The sequence below is a fragment of the Schistocerca serialis genome, chromosome 7, assembly GCF_023864345.2.
Source record: "Schistocerca serialis cubense isolate TAMUIC-IGC-003099 chromosome 7, iqSchSeri2.2, whole genome shotgun sequence".
Taxonomy (NCBI): Eukaryota; Metazoa; Arthropoda; class Insecta; order Orthoptera; family Acrididae; genus Schistocerca; species Schistocerca serialis.
In genome coordinates, this window is record NC_064644.1 from 135,332,999 (window position 1) to 135,359,063 (window position 26,065).

The following is a 26,065-nucleotide window of genomic DNA, read 5'->3' on the forward strand; positions in this document are numbered from 1 at the left end:
TTTCCATTAGGCTTGATTATAATATTTGCATTGTCTGCAAAGAGAATTATTTCTACTTTTTTAATTATAGAATGGAAGATCATTTATATATAACAAGAACTGGAGGAAAAACATAACTGACATCTGTGATACACTTATAGTAATTACTCTCCATTCTGAAGATGATGTTTCATTCTGTGCACTCCCTGATTTTCTTAATGAAATACCCTGCACACTACTGGTTACACAGCATGAAAATGTAGTTACGCAGCATGAAAGTCAGTTATCAACAAGATCTATGATACCATAATATTTGAGCTTCACTAGAGGTTTACTGCAAACAGCACAAACAGAAATTAAAAGCGTGTATAATGTTATTTTTGATTTGGAAAAAAGGGATTTGAAATACAAATTAATGTTGACTAAATACCTTTTTCTCCAAGTACCTTGAAGAAGGAGGTAGGCACTGAAACTGGTCAGTAATTATTAACATCTGTCTTAATAACTTTCTTGTAAAGTAGTGTGACAGTAGCATAATTCACTCTGTCTGGAAATATACCATGTGATAGTGACGTGTTACATTTATGATTGAATACAAGTCATGATAGTGAAAAATAGTATTCTCATCACTGCTGTCTCTCTGCCATCTGACAGTAAGGTTGGTACCTTGCAATGTCCACTACTGACATCTCCTCTGGCAGCTGGTAAGAATCACCAGAAGGCCATCATGTGGGCCTGCCTGCTGCATAAAGCTGCAGGTAAAACCCAGCTTTGGGGCCACTGCAAGACATTTTGAATCATACTGTGCTGAAGTCTTTGTCTTGCACCTACTTTTGTGACCTTGCTGCCTACTGGGTTTCCACTGGACTAGATTCTTGATTGTGTTTATGATGTGCCCTTTTGGACAAGAAGTGTGAACTATCAAGTGATTACAGTGTTCTTTGGGGAAGCAGAGCTTAGAGTAATTGTCATTTGCCTACATATATGAGTTATTGCTTCTTGCATACATTTTATTACATTATCCCTAGAACTGTCTATGCTAATCTTCTCAGCTACTTAAAATAAGTGATTATAAAGTATTAGGAATGAAAATGCACACAATACATGTGTAATATTCTACAATATTTATTGTTTTCTTTTATAAACCAGTTTCAGGCTGTTACATCATCATCAGGTACAAAGATAAATATGTGTGTCTGTGAAATTTTTGTAGTATCAAAAATTTTAAACTAGTCCATGTACAGTTCATTATTTAATATGTCACATATTTTATGCAAGTTCAGTAGTTTTTCCATTGCATTTTCACTGAAATAATTCCTCTCTTCTTAGTCTTAAATTGAATATTAACACTGTCACCTTTGGAAACACACTGGAATGCTCTGCAGATGCACTAGTTTAAAATCTTTGATCCTACAAACATTCCATAACCACAGCCAAAAACTGCTTTGTAAAAAAAAAAAGAAGTAATGAATATTGTAGAATACTAGAACAGTGTCATGTGTTTTTTCATTTATAATATATAAAATATCTACCAAGAACCAACAAAACAGTGAATCAATGCGATAATTAGATATATTGTTCACCTAACTGCTATCTTAAGTACTGTTTTCATCAGTAATATTTTCACCAGTAAACGTTCCATCAATGAAGCTTTTTTTGGAAACCTCTTCATGCAACAGCCTTGTTTCATGCAAGGTGAAATTGTATTTAATGAGCCACAAGGATCAAGTATGCCATTGGTTTAGACAATCCTGTGCAGAATGGGGTCTGTGTCAGAATATCATATTTCAGTGCTAATAACTCAATCAAAATTGTTTGCCTACTTTCTGTTTCGGCCACAAAAGGTTGTGCAAAAGAGGCAAATCATGTTTTTGCCTTTGCCAATCTATTGAATACATTTAGCACCACACTGATCCTGATCCCTTTTCTTTTGTAAAAACGGGTAAGAAGAAGAATCCGTCTGCTGTTTTTGTTTAAAATGATGTACTTGAGAAATCAAGTGAGGCCCGTCATAGAATGCCTGGCCGGCAAACAAGTTGCTCTCTATCTTAGGGCCACTTTGGACTGGTGGTTGTAGTAATAATCAAATCCGTACTGCCATATTTTCTACCATAGCAAAATGCACCCCGAGCACCTCGGCCATATACCTGGAGGCACTGGTAAATGTGGATGGGAGAATCACCATTCTATACAAGTTTTTAGTATCAAAACCTTGCTGTAAAACAATTATAAGGTGATGCAATTTTTCCGCATGTAATTGTCTCTGATGATTGCAGATGAATAGAATTTTAATTTTTGGATACACATTTACTAAAAATTGGTCTTAAAAACAATGTCAACATGTATGTTTGTTCTCACATAGTTGGATTAAAAAATGTAGAACAGCACTGCAGAAATTTTTTGTTAAAATTCGGAGCACCTGTGCATGGATCAACATTATACACAGTAAAATTGTAGCTGTTGTCACCTTGATAAAACATTCTAGGATACTGTAATGAGTTATAAGCATGATGTATTTCATTGATTCTCTGAAGACAATTATCATGAGTATGTAACACCAAGTCTCTCCTATCACAGCTCTGGTCTACTAGTTGGTGCATTATAGTGACTCAGGTGAGGTCCTCTTGGTCTTCTTTTAGCTGTAATTATTTGTAATTATCAAACAATGGAAACTCCGAGGTATGAATATCAACAATGTAGGCTCTGGATTTGGTGGAAAGTTGAGTCAAAACATCCCCATAACACTGTTGTTAACCTTTCCATCAAAACCCTCAGCTCCACAGAAGTTTCAGCCTATTCAAACACCTCACCTTTGGCTCTACATACAAATTTAACCATGTTGAGCTTGTCAAAGACCTATTTCCCTTCTCCCAATTCCTGCAATGCAAACAATTCTTTGCTGCCAATCCCTCCAACCAAAACCTCTCTAATTCCAACACTGAATTCTGCCTCTTCTAGTTCCTACTACCATCCGACCGTGATCCTTCACTCTCCTGCCTGACCATCCACTATTCACCTACTAGTAATTCCCTATCTCCAACTTAGCTTCATCATCCTTCCCCAAGTCCCTTCCTCAGAACACAAACCTTTCAGTAGAAGAAAGAACAGCCATACACAAACTCAAAACAAATCATTACTTAATCATCCTATCAGCAGAAAACATTTCCACTGCAGTTGATGTTAATGACAACAACTACTTGGCAGAAGGCCTCTGCCAACTATCTGAATCCTGCACTTATAAAGTCTGCCAGAGTGATCCCATCCCAGAAGTCCAACACAACCTCCAGTCCCTGCTTGAAGCCTCAGGCTCTTCCCAGAACATCTCCTAGAAATCACTTTCACTTGTCAATGCTACAACAACCCACACACCCACGTTCTACATGCTTCCCGAAATCCACAAACCCAACAATCCTGGACACTCCATTGTGGCTGGTCATTGTACCCACACTGAAAGAATTCAGGCCTCACTGACCAACACCTCTAGCCTATTGCCTGCAATCTAGCCTCCCATATTAAAGACACCAACCACTTCCTTCACTGACTCTTCACAATCCCTACACCCTTACCACCTGGATCCCTATTCATCACAGTTGACACCACCTCCCTGTACACCAACAACCCTCATGCCGAAGGTCTTACTGCTATTGAACACTACCTTTCCCAATGGCCTTCAGACTCCAAATCCACTACCTCATTCCTCATATTCCTTACTTATTTTATCCTAACCCACAACTGCTTTTCATTTGAAGGGAAGACATATAAACAAATCTGTGGCACAGCCATGGGCACCTGCATGACATCCTCTTATGCCAATATTTTTATGTGCCATCTAGAGGAGATCTTCCTAGCCTCCCAAAACACCAAACTCCTAGTCTGGTTCAGATACTTCAGTGATATCTTCATGATCTGGACCCAGGGCCAAGACACCCTGTTTTCATTCCTTCAAAACCTCAATGCCTTCTCTCACATCTGCTTCACATTGCCCCCTCAATCCAGCGTTCCACCTTCCTAGGCATTGAGCTCCTCCTCCCTGATAGCTCCATCTGCACCTCTGTTCACATTAAATCTGCCAACCACCAAAAGTACCTGCATTTTGACAACTGTCATCCCTCTCACAACAAAAAATACCTCCCATACAACCTGGCCACCAAGGGAGTATGCTGAGTGTCCCACCAAGGCCTTCACTGACAGGCATTATTTTTCCCAGACCTATGCCGCAAACAGATCTCCCATGCCATTTCCCCTCACACCCTCAATCCTCCCACCATCCCCAAGAACCAGCCACAAAGGAGTGTTCCCTTCATCACCCACTACACCCTGGACAGGAGTGATTGAAACATGTCCTTCACCAGGGCTTTGGTTACCTATCATCATGCCCTGAAATGAGGGACAGCCTGCCCTAGATACTTCCCACACCTCCTAAAGTGGTGTTCGATTGCCCAACCAACCTCCACAATATCCTAATCATTCCTTATGCAACTCCTAATCCAAACCCCTTGGCACAAGGATCATTTCCCTGTAGAAGGTCCAGGTGCAAAACCTGCCCAAACCACCCAGCCGTCACTTCCTACTCCAGTCTTGTCACAGGTTCACTCTATCCGATCAGGAGATGGACCACCTGTAGAAGTAGCCACACCTTTTATCAGCTCTGCTGCAATCATTGCACAGCTTTCTATATTGGTATGACTACCAACCAGTTGCCCAGCAGGATGAATGGTCACCACCAAACGGTGGCAAAGAGCAGAGCAGACCCCCTTCTGCCACAACATGTAGCTGAAAATAATACACTTAATTTCAATGGCTGCTTCACTACCCTAGCCATTTGGATCCTTACCTCCACCACTAGCTTTTCTTAACTGTGCACATAGGAGTTATCCTTACAACACATTCTATGCTCTCCAACCCTCCACTCAACAGTTTTCACCCACTCTTTTCTATCATTTCCTCCTCATTCTCATCTTCCTCTCTGTTCATTTGCAGCCCTCTGCCAATGAATCTGCCCATATTTCTCCACTCGTCTTCTTTTTTGCTCCTTTTTTCCCCACCTCCCTGCCCCACAACCTCCTGATGCTGCACCTGTTGGCAGTCTAGTCCCTGTGCTCTCCACCAGACAGTGTTCGTCTCCCTCCCCACCCATACACTACTGTCCCTCCCCCTTCCCTGGCACCTCTAAATTGTTGCTTGCATCACATGAGATAGTTGCATTCCAGCCCGAGATGCTGGAGTTGGCGGTCATGTGTGCGTGACGTGTGCTTGCTTGTGTGTGTGAATGATGAGTGTCTCTCTTTTACTGATGAAGACTGGCCAAAGGCTTTATGTAGGTGTCTTTTAAATGTGCTTATCTTCAACCTGACATGTATTCTTTATGGTAAGAATCTTGTAATTGTTGCACTCATCATTTGGAGCTGGTTGAAGTGCCACTGTAAAGCTCTTGACATATAGGTTTACATGGTGTAGCACAATTTGCAGGCTTCTCAGCAAACCTGAGTTTAAACTTGTAATATGCTGTTGCCCAATATTTGCCTAGTCTTGGTAATTAGCCAAAAAAATAAACTTCAAAAACCTTGGAACATCTATTGGCAGAAAAGAGCCAATCAGGTGATACATGTGGCCCTGCAACTCAAAAGCAGGCATTAACAACCCTTCAGTGGTATGATTCACTCCAAAAGAAGTCATTTGGAAAGCCCCATTGTAGGCCCTTAAGTTATCCAAGAAGTACTTCAAAAGCACAAGCACATGTTCTCCATTTAATAACTGTGTTGAACAATTCTCTCATTGTTCTCCTTATGCTCATTTTGCTTCCTTCAACTTTTGAACATCAGCTAAGTTTTTGCTTATCTTGAATCTGAGATGAAGTGCTCTTTGTTTACTTAGCACTTTTCTAACATGGCTATTAAACCATGGTGGATGTTTCCCATCCCTTAAAACATTACTCCCAACGTACTTTCCTAGGGAACATTGAATGATACATTTGAATTTTTTCCATTTGTTCTCCACATCTTCATCCTCATCACTGAATATTTGATGCCGACTGCTGAGACATTTTGAAATTTTTATCCTGTCACCCTTGCTGAGCAAATATATCTACCTACCTTTCTTAACATTCATTATGGGACCTGTTGTCTAGATGCGGTCACAGCCTTATGATCACTGATAACTTCCTCTACGTTAACTGATTCTAAGTTTAGATCTGTTTGTTGCCATGAGGCTTAAGACGTTACCCTCACAAGTTGGTTCTCTAACTGTCTGCTCAAGGTAATTTTCAGACAAGACGTCCAGAACAATGCCACATGATTCCTTGTCTCTGGCACCAGTTTTGATGGCATAACATTTCCAATCTATACCTGGCAAATTGAAGTCACCCCCTAATACAATGGCATGCTCAGGAAAATTACTGATGTTATTCTGCAAGCTCTCCCTGAAGCACTCTACAACTACAGATCCTGGCCCAGGTGGTCTATAAAGGCATCCAATCACCATTTTTGACTGACTGTTCTTTCATACTCAATTTTGCCCAGATTAATTCAAATTTGGAATCTGTGATAACCTCGCTAGATTTTATCAAATTTTCTACTGCAATAAACATGCCACCACCATTGGTTACTAACCTATCCTTATGATAGTCTGAACTTAGGATTTCATTGTCACTGACATCTGGTTTCAACCAGCTTTCTGTTCCCAATACTATCAGTACATTATAACCTTCATTAAGTGATACTAATTCTGGGACCTTTCCTCGGATGCTCCTGCAGTTTACTAAAATCATATTAATCTTTTCTATCTCTGATCTGTGAGGACCAAGATTCTCTGAGGTTTCTATGGCTGATTTAACAGGTAAATCATGTTTGCTCCAAAGGGAGTGGTCCTCTAACCTAAAAAAGCCAAATATGCACACCACATGTACTCCATTACCCTAGTAGCCACTTCCTGCATGTAGTGCACGTCTGACCTATTAAGGGGAACCCTACAATTCTGCACTCGATAGTGGAGGTCAAGAAATTCACATACGATACTGTCACAGAGCGATCTGAGCCTCTAGTTTAGACCTTCCATTCTGCTCCAAACCAGAAGACCATGATCAACTCGGGGTGCAATGCTACAAATAGACAGCTTAGCATGCACTCTGCATGCATTGCTAGTTCCCTTCACCAAATCAGCCAGCCACTGAACAGAGCAGAGGATGGCCTCAGAACCCAAACAGCAGGCATCATTTGTGCTGACATGTGCTACTACATGCAGCTGGTTGCACCCAGTGCGCTTGATAGCTGCCAGCAGGGCCTCCTCCACATCTCGGGTGAGACCTCCTGGCAAACATACCGAATGCACACTGGAATTCTTTCTCACCTTGCCTGCTATCTCCCTGAGGGACTCTATCACCCACCTGACATTGGAGCTCCCAGTGACTAGCATACCCACCCTCTGTAGTTGTCCCGACGGGGCAGGAAAATTGACCGCTGGCCCAACAGGAGAGTCATCCCATGCTGGCTCAGAGTTATCGTCAACACTGGGAAGCACATCATACCTGTTGCTAAGACATAGGGAGCCAGCTGCATGGCCAGCTCCCTCTTTTGCCTTCCACCAGTGACATGCAAACCCACCACTGTCTGCCACCCACTCTGGAGTGAGGACGGACTGGTCAGATTTTACATATCAGAAGCTGCAGTGACGCCAAGGCCACCAGCGGATTCCAGTGACACCAAAGGTGTCACAGGTCTTGTTACTTATGCCCTGACATCACCCCAACTTCAAGCATTAGCTAGAAGCTTGTCAACAGTAGCCAACACAGCTTCAAGCTGTTTACAGACAGGATCCAACTCTCCTTGTGTCCTCTCAGAACAAGCACAGTTTCTAGCCATATCAACTGTGTATAAAATAGATATGAAGTCTCACATGATGCTACTGAGTTTGAAAATATACCAAAGGAGAATAAAGTAAAACTAAAAGTTGGTGTGCAGATTTATCAATGAACTCTGAGACCACAAGCTATTAAACAGAAATAAATTTCTCTACACAGAAAATTTACACTAGGTAGCCATCCTACACAAAGATGTGTACAAGACTTATGCAAAAACAAAAACTACAATTAATTTTCTAACCACTAGTCTACACATTAAAATACACATGTACAGTTCACTTTTTTGCAGAAGCACATGAACAAAAAGCAAAGACTAAATTAATTTACAGTTCATCACACAAGTGCTGCTGCTGCTGCTCTGCTGCACTTCTCTCGGCTCAGCGGCAGTTGTGGCCCTGCTGGAACAGGTGGTGATGGGGGAATGTATGGGACAGGTCTTACATCTAGGTCTATTACAGGGATATGAGCCATGAGGTAAGAGTTTGAGAGCAGGGGACAAATTATTGTGTAGATCCAGTGGATGGTGGAATACCTTTGTGGGAGGGATAGTGGACAGGACATTTCTCATTTCAGGGCATGATGAAAGGTACTTGAAACCGTGGTGGAGAATATAATTCAGTTGCACCAGGTCTGGGTGGTACTGGATTATGAGGGGAATGTTCCTCTACAGCTGGATGGTGAGACTTTGGGAGGTGGTGGGAGACTGTAAAGATAAGGCACAGGAGATTTGTTCTTGTACAAGGTTGGAAGGATAATTATGGTCTGTGAAGGCTTCAATCAGACCATTGATATATTTCAAGATGAACCGTTTGTCTCTGTAGGTGCAACAACCATGAGTGGCTAGGCTGTGTGGAAGGGACTTGGTATGGAATGGATGGCAGCTGTCGAAGTGGAGATGTTGCTGGTGGTTAGTATGTTTAATATGGACAGAGGTACTGATGTAGCCATCTTTGAGAAGGAGATCAACATCTAGGAAGATGGCTTGTTGGATTGAGTAGGATCAGGTGAAGCAAATGGGTGAGAAGCTCCTGAGGTTCTGGAGGAATGTGGATAGGGTGTCCTCACCTAAATCCAGATCATCAATGAATCTGCACCAGGTGAGGGTTTAGTATTCTGGATGTTTAGGAAGGATCCCTCTGGATGGCCCATGATTATATTAGCATAGGATGGTGCCATGCAGTTGCCCATAGCCATACCCCAGATTTGTTTGCAGGTAATGCCTTCAAAGGAGAATTGTGAGTGGGGATATAGTTGGTCATGGCAACTAGGAAGGAGGTTGTTGGTTTAGAATACATTGGCCATTCGGAAAGGTAGTGTTCAATAGCAGTAAGGCCATAGGCATTAGGGATGTTAGTGTAAAGGGAGATGTCATTAATAGTGACAAGCAGGGCATCATGTGGTAAAAGTACAGGAACTGTGGAGAGTCAGTGGATGAAATGGTTGGAATCTTTTATGTAGAAGTGTAGATTCCAGATAATAGGTTGCAGGTGTTGGTCTATGAAAGCAGACATTCTCTCAGTGGGAGCAAAGTAACAGGCCACAATGGGGCGACCTGGATGGTTGGATTTATGGACTTTAGGAAGCAAGTAGAAGATAGGAATGTGGGGAATGGTAGGGGTGAGCAGAGAGATGGACTCTGGACAGAGGTTCTAGGAGGGGTCTAAATCTAGAAAACTTCACAGAGTTCAACAGTACCTCACCATTCTGCAAAATCTACACCCATTGTCCAATGATGAAGATGTTATGTCCACCTCAAAACAGGTCAGTTAAGTGCCATTACCTAATTGTGCTCATTTGATCACATCCAGCATTATTGACAGTGTCTCCATAACTGGGTTGTCCATTGATGATAGTGTTACAATAACATCGATTGCTGTGCCCTTAGCCACCACTTCCAGCCCATCCAGTCTCAGACTATTTGTACCCTCTGTGATGGGACAGTTCATAACATCAACACCACCCCCAGCCCATCGGTCTGCCATTGCCGACCTTGCCTGCCTCCGCACAGACTCAAAGCAGCAAAGGCCACCATGGAAGAACTCTTACATGCTGGTATTATATGGCCATCTAACAGTGCCTGGGCTTATGCTATCAAGGTAATCATCAAAAAGGTGATTGTGTGACGACTGTTGGTACCTGAACGCCCAGCATATAATAGACAGCTATCCTGTACTGAACTTACAACACTTCACACACAAACTTGGGGTGCCAGTATATTCAGTGTTGTTGACTGTGAAAGGGGCAATTTATAGATACCTATGGATGACGAGAATATACAAAAAACTGCAATAATCAGGCCATTCGATCTGTTTGAGTTTTATTTATGGCATATGGACTAAAAAATGTGGTCCAGACTTGGCACAGATTTATTGACAGCCTCCTATTTAATATGTCCTTCTGCTTTTATCTGGAGTGTCTTAACATATGGATGTGAACCATGGACTCTGGGAAAGGCAGAGAAAAAGAGACTGGAAGCAATGGAAATGTGGATATGGAGAAGAATGACTAAAACAAGCTGGGTAGATAGAAAAAGTAATGAACGCTGCTAAATTATATAGGAAGAAGAAAATTAAAAAAATGATAGGGCACATAATGAGACACCAGTTCCTAAAGAATGTATTTGAAGGAAAAGTTTTAGGAAAAAAACCAAGAGGCAGGCCAAGAGCAACATATTTTAATAACATCAAAGAAGATATGGGGATAAAATCGTATGAAGAATTGAAGAGGGGTGACAATGGAGAGTGGGTCATGGCTAAATTGACAAGGCATAGCCTTTAGTTTATGATGATCTGCTATGCTTACCTAGGTGACGTGATAATTTTCTTGCAGCCTCCCAATGAACATGAGATTTATTTACACACTGTGTTAGACAAGTTAGCAGCACATGGCATAATCAATACCATTATATGCCAACTTCAGCAATCACATGTTACCTTCATTAGATATTTGGTTGACACTTCAGGGATATACCCCATGCTGGAGAAAAATCGGAACAAATCTGCCTCCTCCTCCCCCCTCCCCCCACCCTCCCCTCCCTCAGACAACCACAAACTACAACACTACAACATTTACTCAGAGTCATCAGTTATCAGGTTTTACAGGCATCATCTCCCCTCCCACACACTGCTGAAACTCTCTTGCTTCTGACCTAGCCACTGCATGGCAATAACACCACCAATGAACAACACCTGATGTGTATGCTTGAAAGATTAAATCTAATCTCACAAAGGCTGTCATCCTTGCCCTTCTGTTGTGGGATGTGTACCTTGTGATCACTGCAGATGCCAGCGATCATGCAATTGATGTGGTTCTGCAAGAATAGATCACCAGTGCAACAAAACACTGCATTTCTTCTCTCAAAAGCAAACCGATACTCAGAAGAAATGGCTGACTCTTGATAGTGAGCTCCTGGCCATCTACAAGGCAGTCCACTATTTCCAGGATGACACTGAAGGATGCCCTCTAATCATTTACATTGACCACAAGCCTCTCACAGATGCGATCAGAAACCCTTGTGTTTACACCACACCAAGTCATGCTTCCCACTATGACCTGGTTTTCGAATTTACCAGTGACATCAGACATGTATGTGTTTGGAAAATATAGTCATGGACTACCTGTTTCATTTACTGGTCACATCTACTCAGCTGGACTTTGATCTACTCACTGATCCTCAGGTCACAGATCCTGACCTACAACAACTACTCGCTAGAAAAAACACTGGGCTACAACTACAACAGCACACACTGCCTGGACCCATCAAACCTGTTTGGTGTGATGTGACATGTTTGACTTGTTGCACAATCTTGCACATCTTGATGTATGTCCCACCCTCAAATTAGTCATGAAACTCTTCATCTGTCCCAGTGCAGTGTTAGGCATGATTGCACTGCATGAACCAGGGCCTGCATCCCTTGTCAATTTCTCAACAGGCAAAGCTTGGACTTTACACTCAAACCCCCCCCCCCCCCCCCCGCCCCACCCTCATCCAAAAGGGGGATTTTCAACACATTCACATTTATTTAGTCAGGCCACTCCCTGAGTCACAGGGATAATTGATTGTACAACACATTGGGTTGAGGCCAACCTGTTACCAAACATTCCAACTGACACAGTTGCCAAGGCCTTTGTTTGCATCTGGATTGACAGGTTCAGCTGTCCTACATTGCTGATGACAGACAAAGGCTGAAAATTTGAGTCTCTCTTGTTCAACGAACTGCACCAACTTTTTGGGTGCCATTATTTTCCCCACAACTGCTTATCCCACCCTGTCAAATGACCTAATGAACTGATGGCACCACATGCTCAGGGCACCATTAATCTGCCACTCACAGTCATGGACCAATGCCCCACATGGGTACTTCTAGGAATTAGGATTGCTTTTAAAGAAGATTTGAATGCCTTGCTTGCTGAGGTCTATATGGTCAGCTGCTCCATTTGTCACTCAAGGTGTAGACACACTGGATGATAAGTATTTGGAACTAGTGCAACATGCAAATGAGCATGTATGCAACATTTGTGTACCATTGCCTACCCATCATGCAAAGCCTACATTTGTTCATAAGAACTTAAATACCTGCTCTCTTGCTATGCTGTGCACAGGTGCCATCAAGCTGGCTTTGCACCCCCACTACAGTGGCCAACACCACTTAGTCAAGCAGGACACCTACACATTTGACATTATCATCTTAGGAAAGACCATTGCAGTGCCCTTAAACAGACTGAGGCCTGCATGGACTTGAGCTGACTCCTTGCATGCGTGCCCTGCATAGGCAACTCCACAGCAGACAGACAATTACTACAGGTACAACTAAATATGACTGACTTTCTGCCAGAAGATACTGATGTCACCATTCATGGCTCACTGTTAGTCATCTCTGCCCCACTATAGTCTCCAGGTCAATCAAACATGCCACACCCCTGCCCTCCTTCATCGATACGGTAGGTTTAACATCTCGCTTCATGACGGATGGAGCCCTCATCATCACCAACCCTGTATATGCTGCTCTCACAGCTGATGCTGAGGATGATGCGGCCTCTACTACCACAATGCCAGCTTTTGTCATCATGCCGGGTATGATGCCTACTCCTCCATTGTGATGATGATGTCACACCTCCTGCTGCCTTACGAGTCACAGACCATCAAATCATCTACACTGCACTGCTGTCCCCTTCTCCTCAGCCTTCAGTAGCTCCTCTCACTTTGTGCTTTGGCTATGCACTGCACCCACCAGTACAACTTGTCAATTATGACATTTCAGCAATTTACGGCTCCACCACACTGACATTCCACTGGTGCACATAGCTTTCTACCACATACTCTGCATTATGGTGGGGGGGCGTCTCTGGGGAGGTAGCTCTGTGGAGTTGCCCAGAACAATCTCACTGCCCTGAGGTAGCTCAACTAACCTCTATGGACCTGCACTTAGATCGCTCTGATCAATGATTGTGACAACATACTCTGTACCCTGTAGGGCAATAAAATATATTAGTATGAAATGGTAGACCTGTTAGTTGTTATTATATGTAACTACTATCTTAAGTACCATACTTCCAACACCTCAAGCCTTCAAGGGGGCCATGTATTATAACTTTTAATTCCATCCTATTTTGTATGTGTGAAATGTTTGTGAAATAACTCTGTAAATTATTCACCTCTGCTCTTACTTTAAATTTACACATTTATGTGACTGTACCAACACCTGAAACAACATACCTAATCACTGGACTATTTTGTTCATATTTTATTTTTGCGCTTAGGACTTTTGTTATTACCTTGTGAGTTTTGTCTTTCACTGTCTGGCTCCCATTAAAGGAACAGATGCCATTCTGCTGTGCTCATTGTAAAGATTGTTATGTACATGGTAATTAGATTTTCTTAATATCATAGGAAGTTAAATTTATTCTGCCTTTTATTTCTAACAAATGCCATGCCATTTTTATACAGTTTTTAATTTGTATGATGTGTTTGCAGTGATTGCAGCTGGAACAGAGGCATTGATGGCACCATGTTAGTGGACATTAATGACAAACACTTTTTATATTCAGTCAATACTTTTAATTGCGTCTTATGCTATACATCCCTGAGATACGTGGACCAGTCATTTTATTTGTATCTTGCAGGATTTTCATCTGAGCTATGCAAAGAATGATTCGATCATTTGTCTGCTAACAATGATGTCATCATGCGGCCTACACCAGTTGGGCACAGGTCCCATAAAAATATAAAAGTTTCTGATGGTGGTTAATTTCCCTTATATGTTGCATTCTCAGCTGCACGTCAAACTTGTTATGAATCGTTGACTGTATTACCATCTCATGACACATATCCTTTTTTTCTGAATTTATATTAAATAATTGAAATTACTGTTTTTAACCTATTTAAGGGTACCAAAATGTCAGTATGTATCAATAATTATTAACAGGTACTTGAAGAATAAACCAAAAAGATCTGCTACATTATTGAATAAGAAACAAATTAAAGCAGTGATACGAATGAGACTGAATTCCTGTAAAATTGCTGTGACAGAAGTGGTGACATATTCCACCAAATTTAATGATAATTTCCTAAGAGTGACTGTAAACATTGGAGCTAAACAACAATAGATGGACTGATGTTCATACTTCATATACCACTGTCAGGCCCTATGGAGGTTAATCCACCCACTTTCTCAGACAGAAATCCTGTGTTACTACAGGTATGTGTACAAAATAACAGCAGTAATAGCTAATAAATTAAGCATATGTTCTGGATGTTATAGACTTACTTCTAAATACTTAACTAAGAAACTATGTGATATCTCTCATAACTATGACACAGTTCACAGATGAATTGTTGGACATTAGCGCCAATGGGCACAATTTTTTGCCAGGTGACCACATTGCCTTCATCAAATGCACTGACAAACTGTTCGTCAGTGATCCTGTCGATGGCAATGTGATCACTTGCCGAAATATTGTGCCTGTTGGTCACTGACTATTTCATCAAGAATAATATTGGTAGAAGTGAAGAATCACATATACACAACAGAATAAAACATAAATCACTACCTGTTAATAAATACAGTATTAACAAATAACACATGTTACTTTTACAATAGACGGAACGGTCATAGTTTTTTTCTTGCTATATGCCACTTGCTATTCTCATGAACAGAAGGTGAAAATGTACTACCTGTTACAGCTAGAGATTCCCTCAGCTGAGAAACAGAAGAAAATTCTGGAGAAAATAGTTCAACTATAGAACTGAATAGAAATGTTACCTGGAATCTTACAGTAAAAGACGCAGAAGAAAAAGGAGAGAGGAATATTAACAATGTTGGTTTGAATCCATTCCATTGATTTGATGTACATGAAGTTTTTGATAAATAATGTTACCCTAAATTTTCTCTTGGCATTGAACTCCTGCAGTCGCTTCACTGTGCTGATTAGATGCTTGCAACCACCAGATTCGCCTTGCACCCAAGGATGATTAAGTGCTTCTTCTGCTGAGAGACGACTCGATGGATCCACATGAAGAAGCTGCAACATATATTGTGACATCAGTATGTGTTTTAATCATAATTGTTGAGTCATGTTTATATTTCATGTTCTTCTGAAATGTTTCTTTCAGACCAGTGTAACCCAGTTTCATCATTATTTTTTAAACTGAAGACACCAAGTATGCTGAGACACATTTACATCATGAACAACTTAGAACAGATTTTTACTAAGTATGTTAGAAATTTTTGTTTTACTTGATGGTTGTTGTTGTTATGGGTGTAGCAGGAAAAGCATTTCTGAAAAGGAGAAATTTGTTAACATCAAATATAAATTTAATTATTAGCAAATCTTTTATGAAAATATTTGCCTGGAGCATAGCCTTGTGTGGAAGTGAAACATAAAAGGTAAAGAATTCAGAGAAGAAGAGAATAGTACCTTTTAAAACATGGTGTTACAGAAAACTCAGCTGCTCTTCACTCTACTCTATCTTGCACAAGCCTCTTCATGTTTCAAGAACTACTTCAAAATACAACACTTTGAAACTCATTACTGTACTCATCCATTGGTCTCTCTCTTCAGGTTTTACTCCTCATACTTTCCTCCAGTATGAAATTGATGATTCCTTCATGCTTCAGGATGTGTCCTATTAACCAGTCCCTTCTTTTAGTCAAGTTATGCAATTAATTTCTTTTTTCCCCATTTGATTCAGTACCTCCTCATTAGTAATCAATCTACAGACATAATCTTTAGTATTCTTCTGTAACACCATGTTTCAAAAGATTCATCTGAACTGAACTGTTTATCATTCATGTTTCATTCAGTACAAGGCTACACTCTAGACAAATACTTTCATATAAGTTAAATTTATATTTGATGTTCACAGACTTCTCTTTACAGAAACGCTTTTCCTGCTACAGCCAGTCCACATTTCATATTCTCTCTATTTCAGATATGGTCAGTTACTTTGCTGCCCAAAGTGCAGAACTCATTAAAAATTTTTAATGTCTCATTTAATAATCTAATTCCTACAGTATCATCTGATTTAACTCAAATGCATTCCATTATCCTTGTTTTACTTTCATTGATGTTCATCTTATAACCTCTTCCACACCTGACTGTCAAACTCTGACAGACTATATTTATAGATGTAAATCTGTTCCAGACCTTCACTGTCACCCCAGTCTTAAATGATCTATCAGACATTCATGGAGAGCACCTCCCTCTATGTGACGATAGACCTCTCAAGAGAACAACATCCTCCTGGAAATCAATCAGACTTATGAATAAGGAGTCTCTGGAAATTTTTAACCATAAACTGCAGCATGAAGATTGGAGTTTAGTAAACAGGGCAGGTAATGTTGATGCTTAGTTTAACATATTCATAAATGAATTCTTATCACATTTTGAAGAAGTTTTTCATAAAAAGTTTGTTAGGAACAATATTTCCTTGTCCTTAAAGAAGCCATAGGTCACAAGTGGGATTAGACAGTCATGTAAATCAAAGGGGTAACTTTATATTGCAGCTAGAGTGTCCAAGGACACAGAAATAGCTAGCTACTTTAAAATTTATTGGAAGATCCTAAAGAAAGTGGTTCCAATATCAGAAGCACAGTATTATGAAAAAGAAATTGATAACTCTAATAATAAAATGAAGACTATTTCACATTAAGCTATCAGGGAGACTGGAAGGAATAAAAAAAAGACCTGTAGACAGCTCCAGAATCACACAAATAGGGAATCTTGTACAAAATCCCGAAATCATAGCTGATAACTTCAATAAGCTCTTCCTGTCAGTGTCTGAATTAGTCAAATGCATATAGTAACTGAAATTGAAAGAACAGTTGCCTCCATAAAAAATAAAAACTCCTGTGGAGTAGACAATATTTGTAGCAAGTTGTTAAAACAGTGTTGTGCTTCTGTAAATGATACACTGCATCACATCTTCAATGCCTCTTTGCAATAAGGAATTATTTCTGAAAGACTTAAGTATGCTCTGGTCAAGCCTCTGTTCAAGAAAAATGATGCTACGAATTTCAGGGCAGTATCTCTCTGGACTGTTTTTTTTTTTTTTTTTTTTTTTTTTTGAAGATACTTGAAAAAATTATGTATTCTAAAATTTTAGGACACCTGCATAAATTCAGTATTCATAGCAAAAATCAGTTTGGTTTCCAAAAAGGTCTCTTAACAGAATAAGCAATCAGTTTCCTTTAATTTACATCCATGGTCACAAAATTTTGTTAACAGATTACTGGTTTTGGTCTTTAATGACCAGCATCAGATCTTCAGCATTTTTGCTGCAGATCTGATGATGGTCATTAAAGACCAAAACCAATAATCTATTAACAAAAGTTTGTGACCATAGATGTAAATTACAGGAAACTTATTACATATACGGGTCACTGTTTTTCATGACAGTGTTGCAGCTTGTGAAAGAATAACCAATCTATGCTCTTATAAATATGGTTTTGGAATCTCTAAATGAGAAAATGGTGACAACAAGCTTACTTTGTCATTTATGTAAAGTCTTTAACACTTTGAACTACCAAATACTGTTATTGAAGGCAGACCATTTATGAATACATGGTGTAGCAAATATCTCAGTATAGTCACACCTGAAAGACAGGAAACAGAAAGTAGTCGAACAATGGAAAATCCAGAATGGAATGTACCAATATTAGAGAAGGAAAGTTGCTACTTGCCATATAGCAGACGTGCTGAGTCACAGATAGTCACAACAAAAAGAATCTCACAATTATAGCTTTCAGGCATTAAGGCATTTGTCAACAATGGACACACATACACATACACACTCACACAAATGCATCTCACACACATGACTGTAGTCTCAGGCAACTGAAACCACACTCAGAAAGTAGTCTTAGATAGATTAAACAATTTGTGTGGTGGCATGGCTTCATCAGAATAGAGAGGCATTAACTGTGGATTGCCACAAGGATCTATTATTGGTCCTTTACTATTCCTGATATTTATAAATGATTTACCTCATTCTACAATGATTTAATGTAATTCTACCATCTTTGCACATGACACTAACATAATGGTTAATGGTTGTAAATGTAAAATGTTCAAGACTCTGTTAATTATAATCTTATATATTTAATCAAACAGTTTCCTGCTAATGATCTTTCACTAAACTTTAGTAAGACTAACTTCATTCAGTTCATTTCCAACTGCCAAAATTGAGGAAGAAATAACTGTTAAAATATGACACACAGGTAACAGAAAGAGTTGAAGTAACAAAGTTTCTGAGAGTTAAGACTGACTGTAGAGTAAACTGGTCTCATCATATTTTAGATATTTACAAGATTATCAATTTTTACTCTGTGAATGATCTCTGACCATGGAAGCTTAAGCACTGCAAAAGCAACATACTATGGTTACTTCCATTCATTGATGTCGTATGGAATCATTTTCTCGGAAAATCAACCCCTAGCACAGAAAATATTCATTGCTCATAAGCCTTTTGTAAGAGTGACATGTTGCAGAAGCCTATTATGGAAACTTTCAGTTATTACAACTACATCTCAATACATATATTCACTTACATGTTTCATCAGTAAAAACACTGATTTATGCCATTGTAGCTGTGAATACCACCAGTACAATTCAATGGGGAAGCATGATTTTCACAATGAATGTAAAAATTTGAAAGAAGTGCAATATTCTGGTATAAATACATGTAATGCTCTTCCTCAAGAAATTAAATGGGAGATAGGCAACAAAACTACATTTAAAGAGCTTCTGAGGTAATTTTTTTTAGCCATGTCATTTCACAGTTTGGAAGAATTTTTAAAACACAGTGAAAAACTGCCTTAAAACCTCAAAAAACCTGTAACAAATTTATGGAAAGGAAAGTTGCTATTCACCATACAGCAGAGATGCTGTGTCACAGATAGACATAACAAAAAGACTGTCACAAATAAAGCTTTCAGTTATTAAGGCCTTCATCAACAATAGACCCCCCCCCCCCCCCACACACACACACCCCTCACACATATGACTGCAGTCTCAGGCAACTGAAACCACACTGCAAGCAGCAGCGTCTGTGCATGATGGGAGTGACAACTAGGTGGGAGTAAGGAGGAGGCTGGGGGGGGGGGGGCTCATGTGGTGGGGGAGGAGACAGTGAAGTGCTGCAGGTTAGATTTTGGGCAGAGTAGAGGTGGGGAGGGGGGGGGGCAGTAGTGGGAAAAGAGAGAAGTAAAAAGACTGGGTGTGATGGTGGAATGACAACTGTTTAGTGCTGGAATGGGAACAGGGAAGGGGTTGGATATATGAGGACAGTGTCTAACAATGGTTGAAGCCAGGAGGGTTATGAGAACATATGATGTATTGCAGGGAAGTTCCCACCTGCGCAATTCAAAAAAGCTTCTGTCAGTGGGAAGGATCCATATGGCACTGGCTGTGAAGCAGTCATAGAAATGAAGGAGGTCATGTTTGGCAGTGTGTGCAGCAACAGGGTGGAATCACTGAACAATAAACAACATTGCAAGACATTTCGCGCACGGTCTGTCAGTGAACAATGTCATGTTTGGTGCCAAAAGGTGGCCTAACAGCAGGCACCAGCACATATAATTTCAGTGCTCTGTAACATCATTGGATGATGTTTCCAGACATAGTTTCCTATCCTCAGTTTGTTCCTCATGACATCCTCTACAGTAACTTGAAGTTTGTTGGTACTTTTTGTAACACCCTGTATCTTGCTTCCACCTTTCAGCTTTCCCTTCTTTGCTTAATAATTTTCCGTCTGAGCTCTCTATATTGATACAACTGTTTCCTTTTTCCCAGAGGTTTGCCATTTTGCAGTTCCTATCAGTCACAGTTTTTAGAGATCTGTATTTCATTTTGCCTACTTTATAAACTGCAGTTTCATATTTTTTCCTTTCATCTATTATGTTCAACATTTTTGCATTGTCAAATGATTTCTACTGGGCTTTGTCATTTTGCCTTTTTGGTCCTCTGCTGTCTCTACTATTTCATCTCTCAGGTTTACACCTTTGTCTTCTATTGTGTTCCTTACACATACAATCAATTATTGCCTAAATAACATTGTTGAAACTCTCAACAACCTCCAGTTCTTTCAACTTGCCCAGGTCCTACCTTCTTAATTTACTATTTTTCTGCTATTTCTTCAGTTTTAATATGCAATTCATATTCAAAGAATTATCATCAGAATCTACATCTGCCACTGGAAATGTTTTGTAGTTTTAAATCTGGTTTTGGAATCTTTGTCTTATCATTACGTTAATCATTTTGGAGCCTTCTTGTATCTCTACATCTCTTCCACATATGCAACTTGTTTTTAATGCTTTTTTACCAAGTATTAATGTTGGTTAAATAGTAGTCTTTACTGTATTGTTGAATATCTAGAAAATCAAATTTCTTATCCAATATCTGCTAGCAACCTGTTAAAGGTTTTTACACTAGATATAAAACTCCAGTCTAAATTCTAAACTAGCACACAGAATCTGTGTGGAAATTATGTTTACTTCCAGCTTTGTGGAGCCGGCCGTTGTGGCCGAGCGGTTCTAGGCGCTTCAGTCTGGAACCGCATGACCGCTACGGTCGCAGGTTCGAATCCTGCCTCGGACATGAATGTGTGTGATGTCCTTAGGTTAGTTAGGTTTAAGTAGTTCTAAGTTCTAGGGGACTGATGACCTCAGATGTTAAGTCCTATAGTGCTCAGAGCCATTTGAACCAGCTTTGTGGTTGCAAATTTCACAGTTCATCCAAAATTATGTCTTATCCTGCCACCTGGAATTCATGGAAGTATCTTACTAACAGAAAAGAAAGGAGCATAGGCTGCAACTGAGAGATGAAGGAAGGACTTATTTGCAGGGAATTCATTTTAGTCAATAACAGTGTATAAACTGTGATGGTATATAAGTTCTTAAACATCAAGTTCGCATTCCCCATACTGTGAATCTTGCCTTGGTGAGGTGACTTGTGTTCCTTAATGATATAGTTAGCCATGTTGTAGGTGCAACTACAACAGAGGGATATCTGTGGAATGGCCAGACAAAACAAAGGTTCTTAAAGGGGAGCAGCAGCCTTTTGAGTATTTACAGAGACAATAGTCTGGATAATTAACTGATATGGTCTTGTAACACTAGTCAATATGGAGTTCCTCTGTTGGTACTGCAAACAGCTGAAAGCAAGGGGAAACAATAGCCATAAATTTTCCTGATGGCATGCAGCTCTACTGTATGGTAAATGATGATGACATCCTCCTAGATAGAAACCTGTGGGGTAAAAACAATATTATGAAATGGATAGATTGCTACTCACCATGAAGATGACCCATTAAGTTTCAGACAAACACAACAAAATACTGATACACATTGTACTCTTAGCCAAAGCCTTCTTCCAAAAAGAAAAGAAAACACACACATTCATACAGGCAAGAGTACCTCATGCATACATGCTTGTGTGAGGTATGCTTGCTTGTGTGTGTGTGTGTGTGTGTGTATGGTATTTTTTTTTCTTTTCTGAAGAAGGCTTTGGCTGAAAGCTCACAGCTCCATGCTATTCATCACTCCAATCATTATAGATCATGATGTTATCACAGTGACAACGATTAATAAAGTTAATAAATCCCTCAAGAAGGCTAGGGGAGTTTTTATGCTGGGAAGAGCAGTTAAAGTATTGTTGAAATCATACTTAGACAATGAATGGAGATCATTTAATTCCAGTATGTTGGAAACAGAGTAACCCACCAGGGTAGCCGAGAGTGTTAATGCACTGCTTCCTGGACTCAGATAGGCATGCTGGCAGCTTTCCAAAGCTGTTTCACAGAGGAAGACTGCACTGTAGTTCCTTCTCTAGATTGTCACACAGATGACAAAATGGTAGATATCGAAATAGATTACAGAGGGATAGAAAAACAATTAAAATCACTCAAAAGAGGAAAGGTCACTGGACCTGATGGGATACCAGTTCGATTTTATACAGAGTATGTGAAGGAACTTGCTCCCTTTCGTGTAGTGGTGTACAGTAGGTCTCTAGAAGAGTGTAGCATTCCAAAAGGTTGGAAAAGGGCTCAGGTCATCCCCATTTTCAAGAAGGGACGTTGAACAGATGTGCAGAACTATAGACCTATATCTCTAACATCAATCAGTTGTAGAGGTTTTGGGACATGTATTATGTTTGAGTATAATGACTTTTCTGAAGACTGGAAATCTACTCTGTAGGAATCAGTTTGGGTTTCAAAAAAGACGATCGTGTGAAACCCAGCTCATGCTATTCGTCCATGAGACTCAGAGGGCCAAAGACACGGGTTCCCAGGTTGATGCCATGTTTCTTGACTTCCACAAGGCATTTGATACAGTTCCCCACAGTCATTTAATGAACAAGGTAAGAGCATTGGACACACACCAGTTGTGTGATTAGATTGAAGAGTTCCTAGATAATTGAATGCAGCATGCCATTCTCAATGGAGAGAAGTCTTCTGAAGTAAGAGTGATTTCAGGTGTGCCACATAGGAGTGTCGTATGACCATTGTTTGCCCAGTGCTTGAATATTGCTTACCAGTGTGGGCTCAGTACCAGATAGGGTTGACAGAAGAGATAGATGTCCACTGACTGTTGTCAGTAGCGAGCCAGTGGGTGTGTTGGACCTTCCATTGAGCTACGGACCCCCTTGAAGATGTCTCCCGCAGTCGGAGACGAAAAGTTGGGAATCGACACAGAATTCGTCAACCGACCATGGCATAATAGCCCAGATAATTATAATGGACATGATATTTCTGGCCGTGAAAGTCTACATTTTGGTAGAAGAGATGGAGCAGCACGCTTCATTACAGGATCATTTAGTAATCACAAAAGCATTACAGAGATGATAGGTAAACTCCAGTGGAAGACTCTGCAAGACAGACACTCAGTAGCTTGGTACGGGTTTTTGTTGAAGTTTTGAGAACATACCTTCACCGAGGACTCAAGCAGTATATTGCTCCCTCCAACGTATGTCTTTCAAAGCCACCATGAGGATAAAGTCAGAGAGTTTAGAGCCCACACAGAGGCATACCAACAATCTTTCTTTCCATGAACAATACGAGACTGGAATAGAAGGGAGAACCGATAGAGGTATTCAAGGTATCCTTGGCCCACACCGTCAGGTGGCTTGTGGAGTATTGATGTAGATGCAGAAAGTTTAAACTGACTGCAAATTGCACTCTGGAGAAGCATGTGTCAAGCAGGTGAATTAATAATGGAAAAGACTCACTGTGGTTTACTGATAAATTTCAGAAAAATGCTGTAGAGCTTAGAATCTTGCACTCTCAGTTCAAAAAATGATGTGCAAATAATGACAGGCAAAAATTAGTAGAATTTGTGTATGCACAAAATGACCACACATGAAGCATAAAACTTCCACCTTCATACCTCAGTGAAACATCTTGCTGAGAACCTCAGAAAATTCTGGTCCTATGTAAAATCACTAAGTGCATTGTAGGTTTCTATACAGTCATTCATTGACCAATCTGGTGTGCCAATACAGGACAGCAAAAGGAAAAATGAAGTTTTAAATTTCATGTTTGAAAAATCAGTCATGCAGAAGGATCTGACTGGCACACAGTTTACTGTATGGAGGACATAGAAACAGATATCCCTGGCACTGAGAAGCAATTGAAAGAGTTGAAAACAAATAAGTTGCCAGATCTGGATCAGCATCCCAATTTGGTTTTACAGAGAGTACTCTTTGGCATCGGCTCCTTACTTAGCTTGTCTTTATTGAGAACTTCTTCTCCAGTACAAAGTCCCAATGATTGGAAAAAAGTGCAGGTGACTCCTACATATGAGAAGGGTAAAGGAACAGAAGCACAAAATTACAGCTCAATGTTCTTAACAATGATTTGCTGCAGAATTAGTGAGCATATTCTAAGTTCAAATATAATAAATTTCCTTGAGACAGAAAAGTTTCTGTCCATGCATCAACAAAGATTTAGAAATTTTTTGCAGAATTCAGCTTGTCCTTTTCTCACATTATAACCTGTGAAATATGCATCAAGGGCAACATGCAGAATCAGTATTCCTAGATTCCTGGAAAGCAACTGACACTGCACCACATCGAAAAAAGTTAATGCAGATCTGACCACATGGAGTAGGTTCCCAGATAAATGAGTGGCTTGAAGACGTCTTAAGCAACAGAACACAGTATGTTGTCTTGGACAGTGAGTGTTTGTCAGAGACAAAAGTATCATAATTAGAGACCCATGGAAGTGTGATAGGACTGCTCTTGTTTTCTATTTACATAAACAGTCTGTCTGATAGGGTGATCAGCAAGCTGTGATTGTTTGCTGGTGATGCTATAATATACAGGAAAGTGTCATCATTGAGTGACTGTAGGAGGATACAGGATGACTTAGACAGAATTTCTGTTTGACAAAAGGCAGCCTGGTCTAAATGTAGAGAAATGTAAGTTAGTGTAGATGAGTAGGAAAAACAATTCTGTAATGTCTCTGTACCATATTGGGGTGTGCTGCTTGACACAGTTCTTTTCATTAAATATGTATGCATAATGTTGCAAAGTAATACAAAATGAAGTGAACACATAAGGGTGGTAGTAGGGAAGGTAAATGGTTGACTTCAGCCAGAAAAGATAAGAGGAAATTGTTCTCATATGTAGGTGTATAGAGACTCAGTTTTCTCTTGCTCCATTTCTGATTCAGAAAAGAGAAGATTGGTAATGCTACATAGTACTGTCCATTATGATGTGTGTGGTGGCTTGTAGAGTAAGCATGAAGCTATGATGGTGGTTTGGTGAAAATAAAGCTAATGCTCTTTGGAACTTACCAGCTATCTCTCAAAAGATAAAACATCTTTGCTCCTCCATTCCTACATATTATACTTTACACTGAAAATCAATGTCAGATCATTACTTCTGAAATGTGAACATTGTCATAAATTAATTGATAAATGCAGCTGAACAATAATCAAATCATTACTGAATTAGGTAAAATACTTTTTTAATATTATTGTCAGTACCTGTGTAATAAGCTCTTTGGCACTGTCAGACACTTCTTCCCATAATGGAGAAGTAAAGTTTGGGGGCTCAAACATGTAGCTGTCTCTTTCAGCTTCACTGCTATCATTCCAGTATGGTTCAAAACCACAAAGCCTGTGAAAAATAAAAACACACAATAATGGATGAAGGCATCATTTATATTTCCCACAAAAGTCTTATTGTCACTGATTACCTTATCAAAATATTACCTGCCACCAATATTATGAATTGTATTGTCTCATGTGAGACTATTTAAAAACGGTTCTGAAAATTTTTAATTTTAAAGAAATAAAACTGAAGTGCTGGTAGCAATAAGTTTATAATATACAATGTACATACACAAAACTGTAACATAAATAAAAACTGTACTCAGCTGGGTGACAAACACAAACTACACCTTTTTGTGAAAAAAGCCCCAGATTAAGTTAACACTGAAATATAATGAGATGAACATAGAAGTGTACTTAAGATAATGTTAGTGACTAAGACTGGATAGAGAGGGTATTCATGTAGAACTACTTGGAGCATTAGACCAAGCTCAGATAATGAAGAGGCCTCAAAGAAAGTGACAATCTGTAAATTACTACCAGAATGTCTCTCTAATATTGACACAGTAACAGTTTGTCAGAGATTTTGCAATGAGCATAATGACTGGTCTCTGGGAAGCTGATTTGTCATATCATGGCATTATGTCTCATACTGGGCATTTTATTATGACAGTGATGTGTG

The 26,065-nt window shown here is 39.8% G+C and overlaps 2 protein-coding genes across 2 annotated transcripts in view; one reads left to right on the forward strand and one right to left on the reverse strand.

The window, feature by feature from the left end:
• Positions 1-26,065, reverse strand: part of LOC126412579 (calcium/calmodulin-dependent protein kinase type IV-like) — a 586,558-nt gene that overhangs the window by 9,710 nt on the left and 550,783 nt on the right. Inside the window, exons 8-9 of the mRNA XM_050082230.1 lie at positions 25,318-25,450; positions 15,212-15,355 (exon numbers count right to left, since the gene is read on the reverse strand). Coding sequence (XP_049938187.1) covers positions 15,212-15,355; positions 25,318-25,450 — 277 coding nt within the window. The remainder of the gene's footprint in view (positions 1-15,211; positions 15,356-25,317; positions 25,451-26,065) is intronic.
• LOC126412580 (uncharacterized) overlaps positions 15,300-26,065 on the forward strand; it is a 29,760-nt gene continuing 18,994 nt past the window's right edge. The window contains exons 1-2 of the mRNA XM_050082231.1: positions 15,300-15,378; positions 16,479-16,668. Of these exons, the coding sequence (XP_049938188.1) occupies positions 15,337-15,378; positions 16,479-16,668 (232 nt within the window). The 5' untranslated portion in view covers positions 15,300-15,336. The remainder of the gene's footprint in view (positions 15,379-16,478; positions 16,669-26,065) is intronic.